The 18724-nt window shown below is 50.2% G+C and overlaps 10 protein-coding genes across 12 annotated transcripts; 6 read left to right on the top strand and 4 right to left on the bottom strand.

The window, feature by feature from the left end:
- Positions 1–346: 346 nt before the first annotated feature.
- On the bottom strand, positions 347–2355 carry FOXG_09625 (uncharacterized protein). Its single transcript, XM_018388840.1, has 5 exons — positions 2181–2355; positions 2020–2125; positions 1612–1973; positions 1169–1566; positions 347–1113 (listed from the first exon to the last, which is right to left on the bottom strand). The coding sequence occupies exons 1-5, from the start codon at positions 2241–2243 to the stop codon at positions 453–455; spliced, it is 1590 nt and encodes a 529-aa protein (XP_018246982.1). The 5' UTR covers positions 2244–2355; the 3' UTR covers positions 347–452.
- A 435-nt stretch (positions 2356–2790) lies between these two features.
- On the top strand, positions 2791–5481 carry FOXG_09624 (uncharacterized protein; the record flags this gene model as incomplete). The annotated part of the gene is made up of 3 exons (XM_018388839.1): positions 2791–2922; positions 2974–3045; positions 3094–5481. The coding sequence occupies exons 1-3, from the start codon at positions 2869–2871 to the stop codon at positions 5479–5481; spliced, it is 2514 nt and encodes an 837-aa protein (XP_018246981.1). The 5' UTR covers positions 2791–2868.
- Positions 5482–6081: 600 nt separating this feature from the next.
- On the top strand, positions 6082–6616 carry FOXG_20102 (uncharacterized protein; the record flags this gene model as incomplete). Its single annotated transcript, XM_018400380.1, has 3 exons — positions 6082–6210; positions 6262–6461; positions 6517–6616. The coding sequence occupies 3 exons, from the start codon at positions 6082–6084 to the stop codon at positions 6614–6616; spliced, it is 429 nt and encodes a 142-aa protein (XP_018246980.1).
- A 185-nt stretch (positions 6617–6801) lies between these two features.
- FOXG_09623 (uncharacterized protein) lies at positions 6802–10064 on the top strand. 3 transcript variants are annotated; one of them, XM_018388837.1, is made up of 5 exons: positions 6802–6864; positions 6947–7224; positions 7275–8370; positions 8421–8813; positions 8865–10064. In XM_018388837.1, exons 2-5 carry the CDS (start codon positions 7098–7100, stop codon positions 9526–9528), a joined length of 2280 nt encoding a protein of 759 aa, XP_018246978.1. In that variant the 5' UTR covers positions 6802–6864; positions 6947–7097; the 3' UTR covers positions 9529–10064. The 3 variants fall into 3 exon arrangements, with proteins under 3 accessions (XP_018246978.1, XP_018246977.1, XP_018246979.1); XM_018388836.1 differs by lacking the exon at positions 6802–6864 and having other exon boundaries at positions 6870–7224; XM_018388838.1 differs by lacking the exon at positions 6802–6864 and having other exon boundaries at positions 6870–8370.
- FOXG_09622 (5-carboxymethyl-2-hydroxymuconate isomerase) lies at positions 9451–10685 on the bottom strand. Its single transcript, XM_018388835.1, has 3 exons — positions 10303–10685; positions 10115–10251; positions 9451–10063 (listed from the first exon to the last, which is right to left on the bottom strand). The coding sequence occupies exons 1-3, from the start codon at positions 10631–10633 to the stop codon at positions 9587–9589; spliced, it is 945 nt and encodes a 314-aa protein (XP_018246976.1). The 5' UTR covers positions 10634–10685; the 3' UTR covers positions 9451–9586.
- A 160-nt stretch (positions 10686–10845) lies between these two features.
- FOXG_09621 (gentisate 1,2-dioxygenase) lies at positions 10846–12214 on the top strand. The gene is made up of 3 exons (XM_018388834.1): positions 10846–11315; positions 11364–11676; positions 11730–12214. The coding sequence occupies exons 1-3, from the start codon at positions 11048–11050 to the stop codon at positions 12133–12135; spliced, it is 987 nt and encodes a 328-aa protein (XP_018246975.1). The 5' UTR covers positions 10846–11047; the 3' UTR covers positions 12136–12214.
- Positions 12215–12491: 277 nt separating this feature from the next.
- FOXG_09620 (uncharacterized protein) lies at positions 12492–13427 on the bottom strand. Its single transcript, XM_018388833.1, has 2 exons — positions 13116–13427; positions 12492–13067 (listed from the first exon to the last, which is right to left on the bottom strand). Exon 2 carries the CDS (start codon positions 12721–12723, stop codon positions 12562–12564), a length of 162 nt encoding a protein of 53 aa, XP_018246974.1. The 5' UTR covers positions 12724–13067; positions 13116–13427; the 3' UTR covers positions 12492–12561.
- Positions 13428–15057: 1630 nt separating this feature from the next.
- On the top strand, positions 15058–16704 carry FOXG_20101 (uncharacterized protein; the record flags this gene model as incomplete). Its single annotated transcript, XM_018400379.1, has 2 exons — positions 15058–16186; positions 16238–16704. The coding sequence occupies 2 exons, from the start codon at positions 15058–15060 to the stop codon at positions 16702–16704; spliced, it is 1596 nt and encodes a 531-aa protein (XP_018246973.1).
- Positions 16705–17217: 513 nt separating this feature from the next.
- FOXG_20100 (uncharacterized protein) lies at positions 17218–17699 on the top strand (the record flags this gene model as incomplete). The annotated part of the gene is made up of 2 exons (XM_018400378.1): positions 17218–17633; positions 17693–17699. 2 exons carry the CDS (start codon positions 17218–17220, stop codon positions 17697–17699), a joined length of 423 nt encoding a protein of 140 aa, XP_018246972.1.
- A 544-nt stretch (positions 17700–18243) lies between these two features.
- FOXG_20099 (uncharacterized protein) lies at positions 18244–18720 on the bottom strand (the record flags this gene model as incomplete). Its single annotated transcript, XM_018400377.1, has 2 exons — positions 18244–18649; positions 18717–18720. The coding sequence occupies 2 exons, from the start codon at positions 18718–18720 to the stop codon at positions 18315–18317; spliced, it is 339 nt and encodes a 112-aa protein (XP_018246971.1). The 3' UTR covers positions 18244–18314.
- Between the last annotated feature and the right edge of the window lie 4 nt (positions 18721–18724).

The raw sequence follows: 18724 nt of genomic DNA, 5'->3' as shown, positions 1-18724 counted from the left end.
CCTCCAGATACGAAGCTCTTCCCGCCGCACCGGACATGACAGCATACCGATAGAAGTCGGTCCGAGACATGCGGTGAGAAATACTCTATCCAGCAAGTTCAGAGTAATGCCGGCGTACGACGGTATCACGAAAGCCTGAAGATAACGCGTTTATCGCCATGTGAGACTTCGTGCTTCCATCGTCTGTGATCATTGACGCCCCCCAGGAATCCTGGTAGAACGATGGGTCTGAGACATGTCAATCACTCATTCGATGGATCTTCCGGTGTGCAACGAGCGACAGCCCCGGGCTTCTGCTTTGACTCCGCTTGGTTATACGTCGGCAGGTCGCCATCGGAACATTGTTCCTGGAACTTGGAGGTCAATACGATCAATTCGTTTACTCAAGTAATGATTGAAGTTGCCATAGTCTATTATTACTGTTACTAAATCTAGGGCTCTTGTGAATCCGCCTAAGCAAGTTCAACCTGGTCGACCTTTCTATCCTTCTTGCCATCCTGATCCAATCGCCCATTCTCAATGTCATCCAGCTTACCAGCATGAAGAGCTCCGTGAGAGGTCCCCTCAAAGATGGCCTGGATTTCCTCCAGAGTATGACCCTTGGTCTCGGGGAAAAGGAACCAGATAACAACGATGAGACAGGCGAGAATGCAGCAGAAGACAATGTAGTATTTCCAACCGATGTTCTTCATGGCAATTGGGTTGACCTGGTTCCCAACGACAAGACCAACGAATGTGCTGACGTACATGACGGAGACACCGCGGCTGCGAAGGGTATACGGGAAGATCTCAACGGTATACGCTTGAAGGAGAGGGGCCCAAGCAATAGCGTAGAAGAAGAATGTGATAAACACAAAGCCGACAATGGCCTTTCCGGTAGTTGGGCTTCGAGTACTGTCGAACGAAGCACTAAGAGCGGTCCAGATAATGTACGACACGAACATGCCACAAGTCGAAAGAAGGAACAGAGTGCGACGTCCAAGTCTGTCGACTAACATAGCACCAACGAAGATCGCGGCAACCCAGTTTGAGATCTGCAAAAGACCGTTGATGAGAGTCTGTTCCTTAGCAGCTGTGATACCAATTGTGTTGAGGACGAGAACAAGGTAGTAGCTACAGGTGACGTTAGACAGATACACAAACGTGGGGCCGTGGTTAGACAACATACCTGACGAGGTTGATACCGTTCCACTGAGCAAACCAACCCACGATAACGGCAATGAGTGTTCTCTTTCTGTTGGCGGGAGTTCTGACGAGTTCGAGCCAGGAGTTCTGTGACATGGCATCGGCTTCGTGCGTTAAAGCACCCTCAATCTCTGCCATCTCGAAGTTGACAAGTGGAGCGTTTGCGTCGCCGCCGGCGTGATACGTGGCGAGGATCTTGCGGGCTTCTTCGCGTCGACCGTGGGCGACGAGCCATCGGGGAGATTCAGGAAGGAAGTAAACGGCGAGGAGCTGGATGAAGGGGAGGGCTCCCTGGAGAAGAGAGGGGATTCTCCAGCTCCATGTTGAGTCGATCTTGAAGGTTCCGTATGTGCACCAGGCGGCAATAATACCTCCGAGGTACTGTCAAGTCAGTGGGTGCCCTCGACTATGAGAGCTGGTACTTACGAAGGATGTGTTGTACAGTGCGGTAAGCTTTCCTCGGTGTGTAGGATAGGCAAGCTCAGTGATGAGGATAGGACTCGGCTGAGCCAAGAAACTTGTGAAGAAACCGAGGATAGCTCTCGCCGCAATGAAAGTCTCCAAGTTCTGTGACACAGCTTGCATGATTGCGAAAGCGACACAAGTCAAGGCTCCGACCATCATGGCTGTCTTTCTACCGAATCGATCGCATACGTAGGTGACGAAGAATAGGGCGATGACCTTTCCAGCTGGGTATACGGAGTTGAGAGCACCGAGCATGGCGCCTTCGGGCTGTCCAAAGTAGCCTCTCCATTGAGGGAGGGTCTGGAGACCGTTCATCATCGATCCTGTGCATGTTAGTAAGAGGATGAAGTTGTCGCGTGCGGAACATACCATCATAACCAATTGCGCCTGATGACACGAGAGGAATAAGAAGGAGAAGGTTGAGCTTCAGGAGATGCGGTACGCGATACCAAGGTCGAGCATCATCGGGAAGTACCTGGCCAGAATGTTAGCATCCAATGCCACCATTTGCATCTCAGGAGTAAACTCACTGCTGCAAGGTCATTGCCGGCAGCCGCGGCAGCACTTTTCTTCTCTGTTGGTGAGGAACCCATGACTCTTGGAGATGATCGATGTCTTGTCAGATGTCCCAACGTCAATCAGCGACTGATGATGAATGTTCAGAAACCCAAAACCCCAGGGTCATTGAGGTTAATTATATCTGAGCCAACGAAAACAGAAAAATATTATGCAGATCCAATGCTACCCCACGCGGTGGTAATCTGACACCCCATGGGGAACTTGGAGCGTTCTTTGACGCTTGAAGAGATTGACAACTTGTTTGATGGGGTCTTGGCCTGACGCGTTTGGTCTGGATCCGACGCTATTCCCAGCTGTTCCGAGACTTCGGACCAGGCTACCATTGGTCCACAGTCATGTCTTCCGAAGCAGCGTTCAGCTGATTGGCCTTAATCTCGCTCATGACTCGAGCCTTGACCAGTTTTCTAGTCTCCGTTGTCGTTTTGCCGAAGCTCGTTAAAGTCCGGTGGATGCTTCATTGCCAATTGAACCAGTCCTAAGCTGAAGATATTCCCCCTCAGGACCTCCACAAAATTAGCGATCTAGTTCCCCGACGTTGACCCGCACGCAAGTCAAAGAGAAGAGATCCGGGCTTGCTTATTACTCGCGAGTATCAGCATCCGTCCCTACCCCAGTAGTTTCGAGGCATACAACGGCAAAATGGCAAACACTGATATTGATGCGATCATACAGTCACTAACGCTGGAGGAGAAGGTACGTTACACCATCAACCGTCTGAAGACGGATTCAGCTAATTCTTATCAGATTTCCCTCTTAGCAGGTCGGAACTTCTCAGAAACAGTTGGTTATCCAGAAAAGGGAGTTCCTTCGATCAAAGTGAGTTCGATCTCTTGACTCCTCCAGCTATTTACTAACAGAATCAAGACCGCCGACGGTCCAAATGGAATTCGCTCAGCAGCAACAGATCTCGACATTAAGTCGGCGTGTTTCCCAGCAGCATGCAATCTCGCAGCGACATTCGACCTAGACCTTGCCGAGAAGTTCGGCAAGGCTCTAGGTGCTGAAGCGAGAGGCAAGCGAGTTAACTGTATGCTCGGCCCAACAGTCTGCATGCATCGCCATCCTCTCGGTGGTCGTAATTTTGAGAGCTACAGTGAAGACCCATTTCTTACCGGTAAAATGTCCTCAAAAGTCATACAAGGACTTCAAAGTCTTGGTATATCAGCTACGATAAAGCATTTCGTGGCCAATGAGCAAGAAACAGCTCGTACGACTGTTGATGAGACCATTGATGAACGTGCATTGCGCGAGATTTACCTCAGGCCGTTTGAGATTGCTGTGAAGGAAGCGAATCCTTGGGCGATCATGACAGCTTATAATCATGTCAATGGTGTTCATTGCGATGAGCACAAGTGGCTCCTGCAAGAGGTCTTGCGTGGTGAATGGGGCTGGAAAGGCCTTGTCATGAGTGATTGGGGCGGTACGAATTCCGTCGCTGCAGCACTCAATGCTGGTTTGGACCTGGAGATGCCTGGTCCTCCCCGTCTAAGGAAGGAAGATGCTGTCAAGGAGGCACTTGAGCGGGGAGATTTGACAGAAAGCACCATCAATGAGCGCGCCAAGTCTGTTGTTGAGTGGGCGTTGAAGCTCAAGGCGCGTGAAGCAAAGCCACACTCTGTCGCTCTTGGTCAAGACACTAATACCCCCGAACTGCGAAGCATGATTCGCGAGGCTGGAGCGCGGGGCATCGTCTTGCTGAAGAATCAGGGAGATCTCCTTCCGCTGACCAGGGAAAAAGTTCAGAAGAAGAAGATTGCTCTTATCGGATTTGCTAAAGACGCCATGGCTCACGGAGGAGGTAGTGCGGCTGTCAACGCGTACCGCAAGATCACTCCCTGGCAAGGGTTGCACGAGGCCCTTGGCGATGACGTCGAGTTCACATACGCGCGAGGCGCTCATCGCGAGCGTCTGCTTCCTGCTATTCATCCCGATGGTCTCTGCGGTAAAGTCGTGGGTCTTGATGGGAAGCCCGGCTTCAGTCGGCAGCTGTTCAAGGAGGGTGAAGCTGAGCCCGTATCTACTGTTGGACAGCCAACTTCTGCATACTCGCCTCTGGGATCACAAGAGTCACTGTGGAGGAGACTTGAAATTGTCGGTGACTTTACGCCGGCTGAGACAGGAGAGCACTACATCGCCTGCTCTGGATTGGGGCCTACAAGGGTCTATGTTGATGGCGAGATTATTTACGAGCAGACTGCCAACTGCACTGACCCCATGGGCTCTCTGTTCCTCGCTGCTCCAGAGCCTGAGTTCCGTCACAAATTCGAAGGCGGCAAGACTTATCGATTACGTATCTGCAGTGATCCACCTACCAAGATCGGCCTGACCATTCTTGAAGGTCGCAGTGGCGTTCGTGTCGGCTTCTCACTTGAATCCGACCACGATGCAGATCTCGTCGGAGAAGCTGCTGACGTTGCCAAGGCTGCAGATTACGCGATCGTATTTACCGGACATGATCCTCAATGGGAGACTGAAGGTCGAGATCAAGATGGGTTCAATCTTCCTCGAAAGGGCACGCAAGACGCTCTTGTGTCTACAGTGGCATCGGTCAACCCCAACACCGTGGTTGTCAACTCTACCGGCGTTGCTATCGCCATGCCCTGGCTCGAACAAGTCCCCGCTGTCGTGCAAGCTTGGTTCCCCGGCCAAGAATGCGGTTACTCTATCGCAGATGTCCTTACAGGAGCTGTCGATCCTGAAGGTCGACTACCAGTGAGCTTCCCTAAGAGCATTGAGGACTGCCCCGCGCACGGGAATTTCCCTGGCGAATATGTAGATGGACAGCTCAAGGTTACTTACGCCGAGGGTGTTTTCGTCGGATATCGTCACTTTGATCGACTTCCTCGGGAGAAGGTCAACTTTCCATTCGGTCACGGCCTGTCTTACACGACTTTTACATATGACCTAGGCAATGTGTATCGCGAGGGTGACGATTGGTATGTCTCTGCTCAAGTATCCAATACTGGAAAGCAAGCTGGTGGCGCATTATTACAGATCTATGCTGGTCCAGCTGAGCAGTCTCCTGATCAGCCGATCAAGGCTCTCGTGGCTTTCCAGAAGGTCCGATTGGAGCCCGGTGAGACGAAGTTGGTTAAGCTTCTGGTGAAACAGAGAGACTTGGCACATTTTGATACTGGACTGAAGAAGTGGGTGATTGATGAGGGCGAGTATCGCTTCTCATTGGGAGTTTCTTCAGCCGATATTGTTGGAGATACTGTGGTGAAGGTGCAAAAGGCTGTTTTCGATCCATAGATTTAGAGAGGTCAATTCTATTATAATCACGATAGTCACTTTCTTTGTCCTAACACATTCCATGGGGTGAGAGCCGAAAATTGCTGCGTGTCTTACCTAGAGTTCACGGAATGATCCAAGTATCGGTCGCCAATAGGCTCATGTCACTAAATGGACTAATAGGCCAAATCCTCCAAAATTTCTATGCGAGTCTCGACTCTGCCTCCGTTCATCATGCACCTATCACTTCAAGAGCTCTCCTCTACTAACTCGAAGGCGCTACTTTCTGCTGCTGGATCTGGGTCTGGGTATTGGTCCGGGACCGAACGTTACCAACACGCCGGTACACTAGACCCGGAACCCAACGCGTACGTAATTAGGCAATAGTCTGCTGTTCCTCGGATCGGGCCCGAGACTTTGATCAAAGCCGTCTGACTCGGAGGGAATCCGGAAGGGGTCACGAAACCATCTCTTCCGGGGCTCCTGTGTAAGTGAGTATGGCAACACCACTTTCAGACACCAGGATGGTATAATAGAGTTGAAGTGATGAAAGGGTATGCCTGAGACAGATGAGGTGTTCTTCACACAGCCTATTTACGGAGCTCAACATCACCCGAAAACATGCCAGCACCTTATTCGGGGCAGTGCCTCTGTGGCAACGTGAAGTTCACAATTTCATCGGAACCAGTCACAGTACTGTCATGCTTCTGTGAACATTGCTGTATAGGGGCTGGTGGAACTCATCAACTGGTAAAGAATCTCACTTAATGAGTTGTTGACGAGCTAACCTATACCTGGCAGATTGGAAAATTCACGACGCAAGATGTCAAAGTCTCCACTACCGCAGAAGATGCTATTACGAAGTACTCACTCTCCGACACATCGAGCGGCAGTTCCAAAGAGAAAGCATTTTGCCGTACATGTGGATGCACGCTCTGGACTATTCCGGCAGCAGCAAAGGGAAAATTCTACATGATCCGGCTCCCATTGCTGGATGGCGGGTAAGTAAAGTAACTACCCTATGCTCATTGCGCTCAAGCCTAAAACGTGGTTTAGGCTCAAGTTCCAACCAGCGAATGAGATTTTTGTTAGAAATCGGCCAACTTGGGTGGAGCCAGTCAAAGACGCGGGTCAATGGGAGGAGATGCGAAAGTGACGCGTAGAGGAGACAAGGCAAGAGTGAGGATGCGGAGAAAGAGGGGAACCTTGCTTGTTGGTGGATTAGAACAAGGGCCGCCGATTGGTCTGGAGAGGTCAAGCTCCATCATCCACGGACCTCGGCTGGAGTTATTGAGCCAAAAGGAGATACAGGCAATATTGCAGTTCAGTCACGAGAACAGTAAAACACCTCTAACGGTCAATTTTCTTGTCAATAATGTCACTTCAGCTCAGTCAGTATATCCGGTATGCCACGACTTACCGACGAGCTCCGAGTGAAGCTAATGCAGAGATTCTGTAACCCCCGCTAATGCTCCCCGGATTTTAGCCGTATGCGATCCCAGCCTCCAGCTTCATAATCTTATCTCTTAATTCTGGGGATCCCCCGTTCCGAACCAATTCATGTCCATTCCGAAAATCCATCCTCTCCCGACCCAACAACGAACGACATTCCCTTCGGATACGGAACTGGACTACACATGGAGCCTCCACGACGAGATGACGGTGCCTCTGCTAATCGCCAGAGTGGGGCCAAACGCCTCAAGATTGATGTCGCTTGCGACAACTGCAGAGCCAAGAAGGTCAAGTGCGACGGTGTGCGACCAGGTGAGACAAACGCTCAGCCCCAGGAGGGCACAAAGGCTAAGAGGCTGTAGTCTGTGGCTCCTGTAGTAGGAAGTTGGCTTTGAGGGACAAGTGCAACTTTAGCGCTAGTTCGACTGCCTTCATACAGCATCGCCCGCCAATAGCAGCGCCTTTCACTGCAGCTCAGAATGGACGTCCCGTTGCTCCTCCAGCACCAGCATTGCCAGTGCAGAGGCAGGGTAGTTCTCCTTCTATGGCAAGCACACCTGTTCCGATCTTACCAGCGGTGAACACATACGAGCCTCAACCGCGAAGGTCTATGCCTCTGTCCCTGCCGCCACCACCGCCACATCATCACTCCCCAGTGACATCTACCCCCGGCAGCGGTACCAGGCCGGACTCACACAGTGGCCAACGCAATGTCGGAGCTTCAGTTTGTTCAAACAGTCCTTCTGCTGTTGACTCCATGACGGCGGTCATTGATGAGGGTACCAGTACTGAGGAGTTCTTCGGTAAAAGCAGTGCTGGGTCGTTTACAGCTCAGATCAAGAAAGCTATAGACGTGAGGCTGGGTAAACCCCCTAGCTCGAGTGATAATGCATCAAGTACATCTAGGTCAGCTGGTGTTATGGGCCCTGCCTCAGTTACATCTCCAGACTTCTCATACGTTCTACCTCCTCGGAGGCAGGCGGATCATCTAATAGAGCTGTACTGGTTCTATGTTGACCCATTGTATCCGTTTCTGGATAGGAACCGATGGACCCGTGCTTATAATGCGATATTCTCTGGGACGACGATGGACTTAAATGAGCGTGTCTTTGTCGCTACACTAAACGTCATCTTGGCTCTGTCTACACAACTTGTGGAATCGCATTCGTTAGAACAGCGAGAACAGTCGAGTGAGACCTACTTCCAGAGGGCCCAGGAGCTGTTGCCTATGAGTCCCTGGGAGCCTGGATCTCTTGAACTGGTGCAGTGCCTACTAGTAACGAGCCAGTATCTTCAGAGTACATATAATCCTCATCAGACATGGATGGTTATTGGCTCCGCCATCAGGATGGCTCAAGGGTTAGGGCTTCACCTGCCCGAGACGTCGGCGAATCGCTCAGATCCTGGTGAGCGAGAGCTGTTGCGCAGGATATGGTATGGATGTGTTCTGATGGATCGGTAAGTGACCTTGACTGCATCTCGACACCCAGTGAACCTAACTCAGCCAGCATGGTGTCTGTGACCCATGGTCGCCCTGCCATGATCTCCCAGCATCCTGCAAAGAATGTACCGTTGCCAGCTGAAACTTCAAACGCCCAGAATGGAATGCAAGGCTTGGAATATTACAGCTTCTTCGTGAGATCAGTGCGACTTTACGAGATTATCCACAAGACCATGATTGCCTTCTACGACGGCTCACAGGGCAATCGGCCAAAAGAGAAGGAATCCCACTTTGACCTTGAGGGCTTGGACGTTGAGGATGAAGACCTCGATAGAGTGGTGCAATTGGATCGCTGTATCAGCAGATGGCAATCAAAGCTACCAGATCATCTAAGATGGGAGTTGTTGGAGTTAAATAAGGACGAGATAGCACGTCGACAAGCCGTGATCCTTCGCATGAGGTACGCGTCTTCCACTTTCACCGCTGTCCATGGCGACTAACTTACGAACAGATTCCTCCACGCGCGTATCCTGTTGCTAAGGCCAGTCCTATCCAGATTCTGTCTCACCCAATCTCCCCAAGATAAGAAGCCCATGGACGACAACTTGCAAGCTCGGGTCGTTCAACAGGGCGCGATGTTCTGCGTCACGACAGCTCAGAACATGATCAACACTCTGGTGAAGCACCAAACACTAGATAGCACTGTTGGTCTGCTTCCGGCATGGTGGTATCGAGTATACTATATCTACTCCGCTGCTACAGTGCTGATCGCTGCCAAACTTCGACCAGATGCTTTTTCGGCCGCGGAAATCGGAAGATCTTGGGGTCAAGCTATCTCAGTGCTCAAGGCTCATGAGCAATTCGGCCAGTCTCCCCGTAGATGCGTGGCGGCTTTACATATTCTTTCATCAAAGATCTTGCAAGCGACGCCTCGTGGCTCACCAGGACGTGAGACGGGGAACAACAGCAGACCCGGAGAAGGGAATAACCCAGGCCTCCCTCAGCAACCGATGACAAACATGGAGGTCCCTGATCTGGTTCAGCAACTTGCTGAAGAGTTCCAAACCCCGATACCGGACTTCAATCCTCAGGAACTTGCGGCTTTTAACTTGGATGTAAATGATATGTCATGGCTGAACGATATTCAGGGAGTTTGGGAGCTTTTGAACGAATAACACAATGGAAAAGTTGCTTCTATGTCTATTACCCAAATACCATGTTTTAATCTACCTATTACTCGAACACCATCTTGTTCTTGACACTTCCCAACTCGGTGATGCTAACCTCCACAACATCACCATCATTAAGATACTTAGGCTCCTTCATTCCCATGGCGACGCCACACGGTGTTCCTGTGAGAACAACAGTTCCAGCCTCAAGTGTTGTGCCTTGGCTGATGAAGCTGACAATTTCCTCAACCCCGAAAAGAAGATCATTCGTACCCTCGCTTTGTCTCTCCTCACCGTTGACAGTTGTTCTCAAGTGCAGCTTGGAAGCGTTGCCAACAACAGCAGGAGAGACGAGAAGAGGTCCAATGGGGGCGAACTTGTCGAAACCCTTGCTGAAGCACCACTGGGGAACACCGCCGGCCTTCTTGGGGTCTCGTTGCCATGCTCGAGCGGAGACGTCGTTGGAGACGACGTAGCCTGCTACGTAGGAGAGAGCGTCTTCTTTGGTGATGTTCTTGCCAGACTTGCCAATCACAATGCCCTGAAATATTGATTAGATCTGTGTGTAGATGGAAAAGCATGTAAAACCTACCAACTCTCCCTCGTAGTCTATTGTGCCATCTTGGGCGATCTTAGGAATGGGAACATCCTCATTGAAGCCAGCAATGGAGGTTGAGGGCTTGATGAACAATGAGGGATAAGGCGGCGGTGTTCGGCCACCTTCCTTGACTAATCGCTCAAGTTAGTATACCCCCATACAATGGGTACTGCATCACTTACTGTGCTTGATGTAGTTAAGGCCAATGCATCGGATAATAGGCACATCAGCCGGTCGCAGAAGCTCCTTTACAGCCTTGACATGCACCTTGTCACCCTTGGTGAGTTGCGCCACAGGACTCTGACCCTTGTACTCAACAGCCCATAGGCCATTCTTGGCTAACTTCTCAGAAAAGTCCTTGTCATTCTCAACGACAGGGTCTCCAAAGGTCTCATTTCCGTTGTCATCGACAAAGCGGATGAGGCGGTTCCAAGTTGTTGAAGACATTGTGCGAGAAAATGACGATGTGAAATTTCTGCGATACAATGACGATGCGATACTGGCTATTCTCATTGTCGTATCATCGTAAAGGTTGTATCCTACCTGTTATAGTTGTTTCTAAAAGGTGTGATGATTGTCGGAGAGCGTTGGTGTTGAGATCCACTGTTGTGGCCAGTCATAGCGCGGTCCGGCCGGAAGGCCAAAGCCCGGATCCCACCGGAGTGAACCCGGAGGACGGATATTGACTTCGGCTGTTGTGGATGATTGATTAGACGCGGCACAATGTGACTGTTGTAGCAATTCTGTTGCCTATCGGTGCTATTTCCCCAGCTTTGCTCGTATCTGGGGATTTTACGATTGTTATCCACTCGAAAGCCATATCAATCGTTATTTATCCCCAGAAGACTCACGACACTCGCGAGTCACAAACCAGGTCAAAGATAATCTCAACCTCATTTTATACTCTTTGCAGAAGTCACAGAAATAATGGGAAACTATACTAGCACAGTGGATTCGGGCCCCTCGGATGGCGACTCGCCAGAGATGAAGCAGTATCTCAGCGAACTACCATCAAAGAACTTGGAGCCCCTTTGGTCACAGATGAGCATGATGGTGCCGCCGACACCAAACCCCACAGCGAAACCACATATGTGGACATACAGAGAAGCCTTGCCTCATCTAAAGACAGCGGCCAAGTTGGTGCCAGAGGAGAAAGCTGAGCGACGAGTTCTGATGCTAGTGAACCCCAGCATGCGTGAGTACATCAGTCATACTACTGAACTTATCTGACTGACATTTCTAGAATCACCATACACAACAGACACTATTTATGGAGGTCTTCAGATCGTCAATCCTGGCGAGACAGCGCCAGCACACAGACATCTTGCCTTCGCAGCTCGCTTCATCATCGATGGCGAAGGTTTCACCGCAGTCGAGGGCAAGAAGATGCCTCTCGTTAGAGGCGATGTTGTCATCACACCGATCTGGCACTGGCATGACCATGGCAACGAGAGTGATAAGCCAGTAGTCTGGTTGGATATGTTGAACCTGCCTTTGTTCCGCTTTGCTCCAGTTCACTTTGCTGAGGGCTACTCTGACCCACGATATCCTAGCGAGTGAGTATCTTCATACCTTACATAATTAATTTCATCTTTGCTAACGGCATCAGGCATTGTGACCCTTGCGAGTTCCGATTCCCATGGGCTCCCGTTGAGAAAGAACTCAACTCTGACAAGAGCGACTACTCCATCTATCACTATAAGCTCTCCAGCGGAAAGCCTCTGTCAACATTCCTCGGTGTTCAAGCCGAGAGATTGGGCCCTGGTGCCACGGTAGAGTCACAAGAAAGCCAGTCATATCTCTACCACTGCTATGAAGGAAAGGGTCGGACTGAGCTTGTGACGCCGACAGGAGAGACGATGACGTTCAAGTGGGAGGCGCGTGATACTTTTGCTGTGCCTTCCTGGTGCAAGATTAAGCATACTAATGAGTCTACCACAGAGCAAGCATACCTGGTAGCCTGCCATGATGGACCATTCCTTGAATGTCTGGGCATTCAACGAAGGAATGAATAGGCTATGGTAGCCGACATATAGCATAATGGTATCTTTTTGGGGCATATTTATCACAAGCTAGCTTTGAATTCAGCACATGATCATAGATGAAATCTTTCAGAGACCAGTAACGACTTAACATTCTCTCATCTATCAAGAACATATCTTGAACCTCATAGAGGGAAAACGGCTTCATCTGGAGAGGAGGCAAGTTGGAGATGAAGATGATAGATTGGTGGATACGAAGCTGACATAGGTTCTATCTGATGTAATGGATGGGTACAAGAATGAAGGCGTAAGAGCGTTACAAAATCTTCATACTAGGCGGCAACCAAACCTAACGGCGGCCAGGTAGCTGAGCGCTGGTGCGCTGTCTCTCAATGGTAATGAAGAAGATACTGGTATCAGCACCGCCACCACCAGAGTTCTCAACGACAAAACCGCCGCTCACCGCATCATGGTCCCACTTGTCTTCGAACAGATCCTCCTCAGGAACGGTCTCAGCAGCCTCAGTGTAGTGGTGATCCTCGGGCTCGCTTCCAATAAGGTCTGTGAGGAACTTCTTGTACTCGTTGTACAGGTTTCCGTCAACAAGCTCCCCATTTTCATAGTAGACGGCAGAGTAAAGATGAGCAGAAGCACCCCCAACCTTGTCGTTGTGCTTGCTGTAAAGATCGGGGATCTCCTTCTTGGCGTTGTCCAAGCCAGCCTGATCAAGGTTGTAGTGACCAACAATGGTACCTTGCTTGGTCGCAAGGATGACACCGAAGCAGCCAGCAAAGGATGAGCTTCCAACAACGTGATCCCCAGCAGCAGTGAAATCTACAAACTTAGTATCATCTTGGCCAACGTATGTTCCGGCAGCTTGGCTGGCGTCGAGCTTGCGTTTGTAGGCATCTAGCTCGGGGGTGATGACTCTAGAGTAGAGATGCTGACCATCGCGAACAGCGAGCCTTGGGGTATCAGCTACATCGAACGATGATTATAGTTAACGGACTCACTGAGTGGTGTAGGGTGCAGCGGTGCAGAGCTGAGAAGCAGCAAGGAGGAAGAACAGCGAGGCCAACAGCTTAGCCCAGCCGTTCTGGAAACTCTTGGAGCCCAACATGATGATGAGCCAGATAATTCTAAAAGATTGACGGTTTAAACGAGTGTATAAAAATGAAAGACGGTTGAAAAAGACTGTATTGCTCGATGCAGTGAGATGGGTGATGAGGGACGACTTCAGAGTCTCTGTCCTACATATATGCTGGATGGAGTTGGGAAATCAGTGTAAGCTAACAAGAGTAATGCAACACTGGGATCTCCCAGCGTCAACCGTCGAGGCTTGAATCAGGACGAAATTACAGTACATGCGTTCCATAGAAAGGATCGCGGAAAAGCGGGTTTGTTGTTCATTCTTGGCAAGATCTGTCTGTGCGCGATGGGACTTGCAAGGCGGGACAAAGTTACGATCGTCAGCCAAGACATGATTTCTCCAAAAGTACTGTCCTTTCCGTCTTACCCGTCAGTCACTGACAGATTGCCGGCCGAAGGTAGTAGGAGAGGCCTTCTGAAGGTTCGTGGAGTTGACCGAGACTTCAACTTTATCTTCTAAGTTAGTCCATTGTTGATCAATCCTAAAATTGGATCGAAGTCGCATCTGCTTATTCTCATGTCATGGAAATCTATTGAGAAAGCAATCTTTTATCGGAGCCAGGTATCGCTCGGCGCTTATGGATGTTCATCATAATCTCGTGTTCCTGCATAGCCTCGAATATTCGCGATGCCGAGAGCCTTGCCATGAAAGGGATGGTTAGATTGCGACCCATAGATAAGCGTGAAGGATTCGCTTGATGTGACAGTCAGCCACCATTGCAAGGCTGAGAAATGTCACGGTCCCGAAGGATCGAGTGTTGTAACATGTTTGGCCCAGTAGGGCTATCTGCTATGGAGATCTTTCACGGATGGAGCATACGTTGGTCCAAGGGTCCAACTTTCTTCGTGTCATTATCCACTTGTTAGGTTTGACTATTATCCTATAGGCCAATTCTACGAACGTGGACCGAACGGCTGCAACGGCAATTGATGGGATGACGCGTAACAACATCTTTAAGATTAAGCATGTTTCTTGACTATCGCTTTGGTGGAAGTCGATGATGAACAAACCTGAGAATGAGATGATGGTCTTGTAGTGGAAGGCTGAGTCAACCTGGTGATTCACATTGAGCTACTGCTTCAACATGGAAGATGTAATTAACACTCAAGCTTTGATATATTGCGTATTTGTTGTTAATCGGATGCTCCATCTTGTACTGAAGGATGTGAGCCCAAAGAAGTGATAGACGGCTTTTTCGGTGCTAGGTCGAACTGTGACAGCGACAGACGTAAATGGAAATGCCCGAACCAGGGCGAAGCCAGAAAAAATGATTCATGTCGAGCAAAGGAAAGAGATTGAAACTGGAGATTCATCAATCATGCGCATCCTTCAGTGGTCTTTAGAAGGCTGTCCAACGTCATCAATGCAACCCTACAAGTTCAGCTCCGCATCGAAAAGGAAGCGATCCACAGGGGTAAGCGAGGATCCAAGAAACATTTATCAGACGGAAAAGGGAACCCGACGAGATGTGGCTTGGAACGGCACGGGCCGATATCATAACATGGCGATGAACCTACAATGTAACTAGGATTCGATCCTTCTGAACCGTTTCAGTTGCATGCCCACTCTGTGGAACTAGCAAGATTAGGTTGGCCATAGCGTCTTGTCACCAACGGCTAGCCTACGACTCGTGAAACTTTAGGTCAGATGTAAGCCTGAGTTGGTATCTGGGTTATATACCTATCTATCGTGTCTCTGCAGTCTGGCGCGTAGGCCTTGCCCGACATACTCACACTGAGTTCTTTCATTCGTTATACACCAACTAAGTCATTCTTTTTACTTTGAGGCCTAGACAATCACTCGTTATGCGTCTGGCCGGTCTTGTTGTGGCTCTCGCCGCTTTGGCGGAGGCTCAACTCCCAGAGACTCCTGGAGCGGATGGTGCATCCACCACCACGACTCATCACCCTCTCCCCTTTGAGACGACTTCATCTGAGATTCCTGCACTTGATAAGACAATTTCGGCAGATGTTACACTTCTAGAGACCAGCACAGGCATTCAGGTTCCTGATTCTGCATTTACTTCCACCGATGTGTTGCCTGAGCTACCTGAGTCCAAGAGCACCGACATTGCGGTTGGAGGTACTACTACTGCCAATGGCGAGTCACCTCTTGACCCGACATCTTCAGATGAGGTCCCTGCTGAACAGCCCACTGCTGGGACGGGACAGCCCACTGGTCCTGAGACTACGGTTCAACAGCCTCCAGCTATCGACACTACAACATCACAAGAGCCTCCTGTAGCAGAGACAACTACTCAGCAACCTCCTGCCCTTGATACTGCCACAACTGGTCAGACACCTGGTGTTGAGACTACTAGCCAACAACCTCCTGCACCTCAGTCAACTACTGAGCAAGGCCCTGCTGTTGACACAGCCACTACACAGCAAGGTCCTCTCCCTGACACAACCACCCAGCAGCCTCCTGCTCAAGACTCCACAACTGAGAAACTGGCACCTCAGGATACCACTTCCCAGCCTTTTGTTGGAGAAGAGACTACCAGTACCCAGGCTTCCGCCGTTGACACCACTTCCTCAGAACAGCCTGTTGATGAGGTGCCATCGACGACTGAGAAGCTTGAGGACCCCAAGCCTACTACTACCAAGCAGGGGGAAGCTGAGCCTACTAGTAAGGACGAGGAGTCTGATCCTAAGTCCGAAGACTCAGACAATGAGGACCCCAAGACCAAGGATGAGACTGACCCTGAGCCCACCACCAAGAAAGACGAGGCTCCTGTCACAGTCCCTCCTGCTGCTGTCACTGCTGAGCCTCAAGAGACTATCTCTGGTGTCAGCGATAATACTCTGCATAGCACCAAGGACAGCGATGGCAATGATGTTGTTGTCCCTGTTCTCTTTGGTCCCTCCTGCCTGATCTTTTGTGAGCATGCTGGCAAAGACAATGGCCCTGGTGGTATCGTTCTTTGGGGTATTGGTAAGTTCGCTGATTTCTTCCCCCCAAGGTTTGTACTGACATGAGACTTAGGACCTGCACCTGGAAGCTACGTCCTCCCTCCTCTCCCTGGTATCACACCTGCTCCTTCAGCCGTTGTCATCAATGGAGGTGTACCAACACCCGTTGGAACTCAGACACCTGAGGATCCTGATGATCAGGACGATGATGACGATGACGACGACGACAAGAGTACTGCTGAGGAAGAGACCAAGACTGAAGCTAAGACTACCGAAGCCAAGTCCACTGCTGAGTCTTCCGCAGCTTCCACTACTGAGGCTAGCACCACTGAGTTACCTCAACTAACAATGGGCGTTGAGACGGTCGTAGTGGACGTTGATGCTACTCCTACCACCGGCGCTACTTCCAGTGAAGCGACGACGGAGGCCACCAGCACTGAAGCATCTACCCAGACTACCGACCTTCGTCAACTGACTATGGGCCTGGAAACGGTAGTCGTAGACGTCGATGCTACTCCGACAACCGGAGGAAGCTACTGAGACTTCTGCTGCTATATCTACCGAGACCACTGAGGTTTACTACTCAGACGACGGGAGCTTCCTCAGCTTGATCATGGGGAGTCGATACATTCGTTTGTGGATGTTTGATGCTACCCCCTACTACAGGAGGCACCACCTGAGACTTCCGCTGAGTCACCCACTACTGGAAGAGTCGAGGCACTGAGGTTTTCGAGACCACGAAGGACTCAGGATACCACTACCCGCCGAGAACACCTTCCAACTGAGGTACCAATTGAGCCGCCAAACAACAGCAAGGACCTACATCTACCGAAACTTAGGTTTCAGACTACTAAGTTTCCGCTCGTAGCACGACTTACTAAAGGCCCCGAACGGCGAAGTATCCTTGCATCATTCCATGCCAATCCCGGCATCGATCCTTACTGCGCCCTGTGAGACTACAGTCAGCGGCAAGGGCTTCTATGCTTCCACCCGATTTGATCTCATCGTCTTGCGCCCGACTACACGACCTTCCCTTTCCTCTATCCCTACTAAATGCTCCCAGAGCCCAAGGTCACTGAGAAGCCAGATCCTGAGCCTTTCGTCAAGACCGATGATGGCACAGTCGTCTCTTATCCTGACCGTACAGTCAAGGTTGGAAATTACCCTGGTGGAAAGTATACTTACACCCAAGGTGTCGGAGACGCCGTTACGCTCGAGACTCCCTTACCGACGCAGACCGATGCGAACAACAAGGGCTCTAGCCAGTGTGGCAGCATCGATGATGCATGTGACCGTGCTCTGAACGATGGTTTTGATGATGAGACTGTTTATAAGGACTATGTCTCGCGATATGCTAGGATTCAGAGTGGTATGGTCATGGTCGCGACATTTGGTCAAGCTGGTTGCACGGCTCAGTTCAAGTGCGATGATTACGGTCTTGGAATGAAGGGCAAGGATATCAAGGATGCGTAAGTCAACCCTTATACGGCCGAGGATGAGTTTATGCTAACTATTTCGCAGTGTCCAGCACATGAAGGATAACGATGGAGTGAGCAAGTGCGGAACAGCGTACCTATCCAACACGTGTCAGATCACGTTAAACTATTGTACCAATTGTCACCATGATGGTTGATTACTTATAAATCTGAGACCGTGGACACTTAGAAGGCTTTGGGCGATATAGGAATACAACTTTATTTCTGGAATATTGATATAGACCTGTTGCTGACGTGCTGCTAAGCAACTCACGAAACTGACGCGTCCAGTGTGTTGGTTATCGCCAAGACCAATTAAATTCAAGTCTTGAACGCGCATGTTTCATTCACGTGCTAAACACTGCAATAACACACCAATGAGCAGCCCTATTTTTGGCTTCCAGGAGTACTTCGTGGCTTGTGTAGGAATGGGTCTTCTTTTTCCAGTGTCAGTGGAGCAAGGGAGCGTAGTTTTTTGTCCCGTCGCATCCTGAAATACAACCTTTCGACATCATCAATTGAACAATAGTTATTCTGAATTACCACCTTTATCCTTTGCGTCACAATGCGTTCTGACTATTATCTCTCTAACATCATGTAGGGGGCCTGTTGCAGTGCTTCACTGGCTTGGTCGAGGTTGGCCTCTTCGTTGGCCATCATTAGGCCAGAAAGCACTTAGTCGTATTTCTTGGAGAGTTTGTTCCCGTTGGGTCCGTCAACAATGCTAGATAGCTCCAGCATGCCATCTGTGAGACCAAACTCGGCGTTAGCCACGGAAGACGGCTTAGTCCTCTGTGCAAAGTCCGAATCGCTCCCGTCGTAATGGAAAGCACTTCTGTCCAGGAGTTGAGCAGGAACTTGCATCTGGAAGAGAGCCTTATCTTCAGGATCGAACTTCTTACGAAGCGCATCATAGATATTCACCAATAGAGGGTCAGCCTGGAAACTCATGGTCGCCGAGAAGTACATGCAATGTGTCGCTGTTGAAGAAATTGTCAAGAGAGCCTGACCTGGGTTTCGAAGTCGATCCGTGGAGAACAGTCAGAGCTGACTGAAGAGGGGGGTGTTGAAGCTAACTCATGGCC

Source organism: Fusarium oxysporum, chromosome 11 (genome assembly GCF_000149955.1).
Source record: "Fusarium oxysporum f. sp. lycopersici 4287 chromosome 11, whole genome shotgun sequence".
Lineage (NCBI taxonomy): Eukaryota > Fungi > Ascomycota > Sordariomycetes > Hypocreales > Nectriaceae > Fusarium > Fusarium oxysporum.
The sequence above is the reverse complement of the archived record's forward strand: the minus strand, read 5'-3'. Positions and strand labels throughout refer to the sequence as shown.

What these genes read in the sequence shown, in the direction of transcription:
- FOXG_09625 (XM_018388840.1), bottom strand. Translation starts at nt 2,243, where the DNA reads ATGGGTTCCTCACCAACAGAGAAGAAAAGTGCTGCCGCGGCTGCCGGC. An exon ending in CCGGCAATGACCTTGCAGCA is followed by an intron (nt 2,126 to 2,180) that starts GTGAGTTTACTC and finishes CATTCTGGCCAG; the next exon opens with GTACTTCCCGATGATGCTCG. An exon ending in AACGGTATCAACCTCGTCAG is followed by an intron (nt 1,114 to 1,168) that starts GTATGTTGTCTA and finishes CGTCACCTGTAG; the next exon opens with CTACTACCTTGTTCTCGTCC.
- FOXG_09623 (XM_018388837.1), top strand. Translation starts at nt 7,098, where the DNA reads ATGGAGCCTCCACGACGAGATGACGGTGCCTCTGCTAATCGCCAGAGT. An exon ending in GTGCGACGGTGTGCGACCAG is followed by an intron (nt 7,225 to 7,274) that starts GTGAGACAAACG and finishes AAGAGGCTGTAG; the next exon opens with TCTGTGGCTCCTGTAGTAGG. An exon ending in GCCGTGATCCTTCGCATGAG is followed by an intron (nt 8,814 to 8,864) that starts GTACGCGTCTTC and finishes ACTTACGAACAG; the next exon opens with ATTCCTCCACGCGCGTATCC.
- FOXG_09622 (XM_018388835.1), bottom strand. Translation starts at nt 10,633, where the DNA reads ATGAGAATAGCCAGTATCGCATCGTCATTGTATCGCAGAAATTTCACA. An exon ending in CCTTAACTACATCAAGCACA is followed by an intron (nt 10,252 to 10,302) that starts GTAAGTGATGCA and finishes TTGAGCGATTAG; the next exon opens with TCAAGGAAGGTGGCCGAACA. An exon ending in TAGACTACGAGGGAGAGTTG is followed by an intron (nt 10,064 to 10,114) that starts GTAGGTTTTACA and finishes TCAATATTTCAG; the next exon opens with GGCATTGTGATTGGCAAGTC.
- FOXG_09621 (XM_018388834.1), top strand. Translation starts at nt 11,048, where the DNA reads ATGGGAAACTATACTAGCACAGTGGATTCGGGCCCCTCGGATGGCGAC. An exon ending in GCTAGTGAACCCCAGCATGC is followed by an intron (nt 11,316 to 11,363) that starts GTGAGTACATCA and finishes TGACATTTCTAG; the next exon opens with AATCACCATACACAACAGAC. An exon ending in GACCCACGATATCCTAGCGA is followed by an intron (nt 11,677 to 11,729) that starts GTGAGTATCTTC and finishes TAACGGCATCAG; the next exon opens with GCATTGTGACCCTTGCGAGT.
- FOXG_09620 (XM_018388833.1), bottom strand. Translation starts at nt 12,723, where the DNA reads ATGAAAATGGGGAGCTTGTTGACGGAAACCTGTACAACGAGTACAAGA.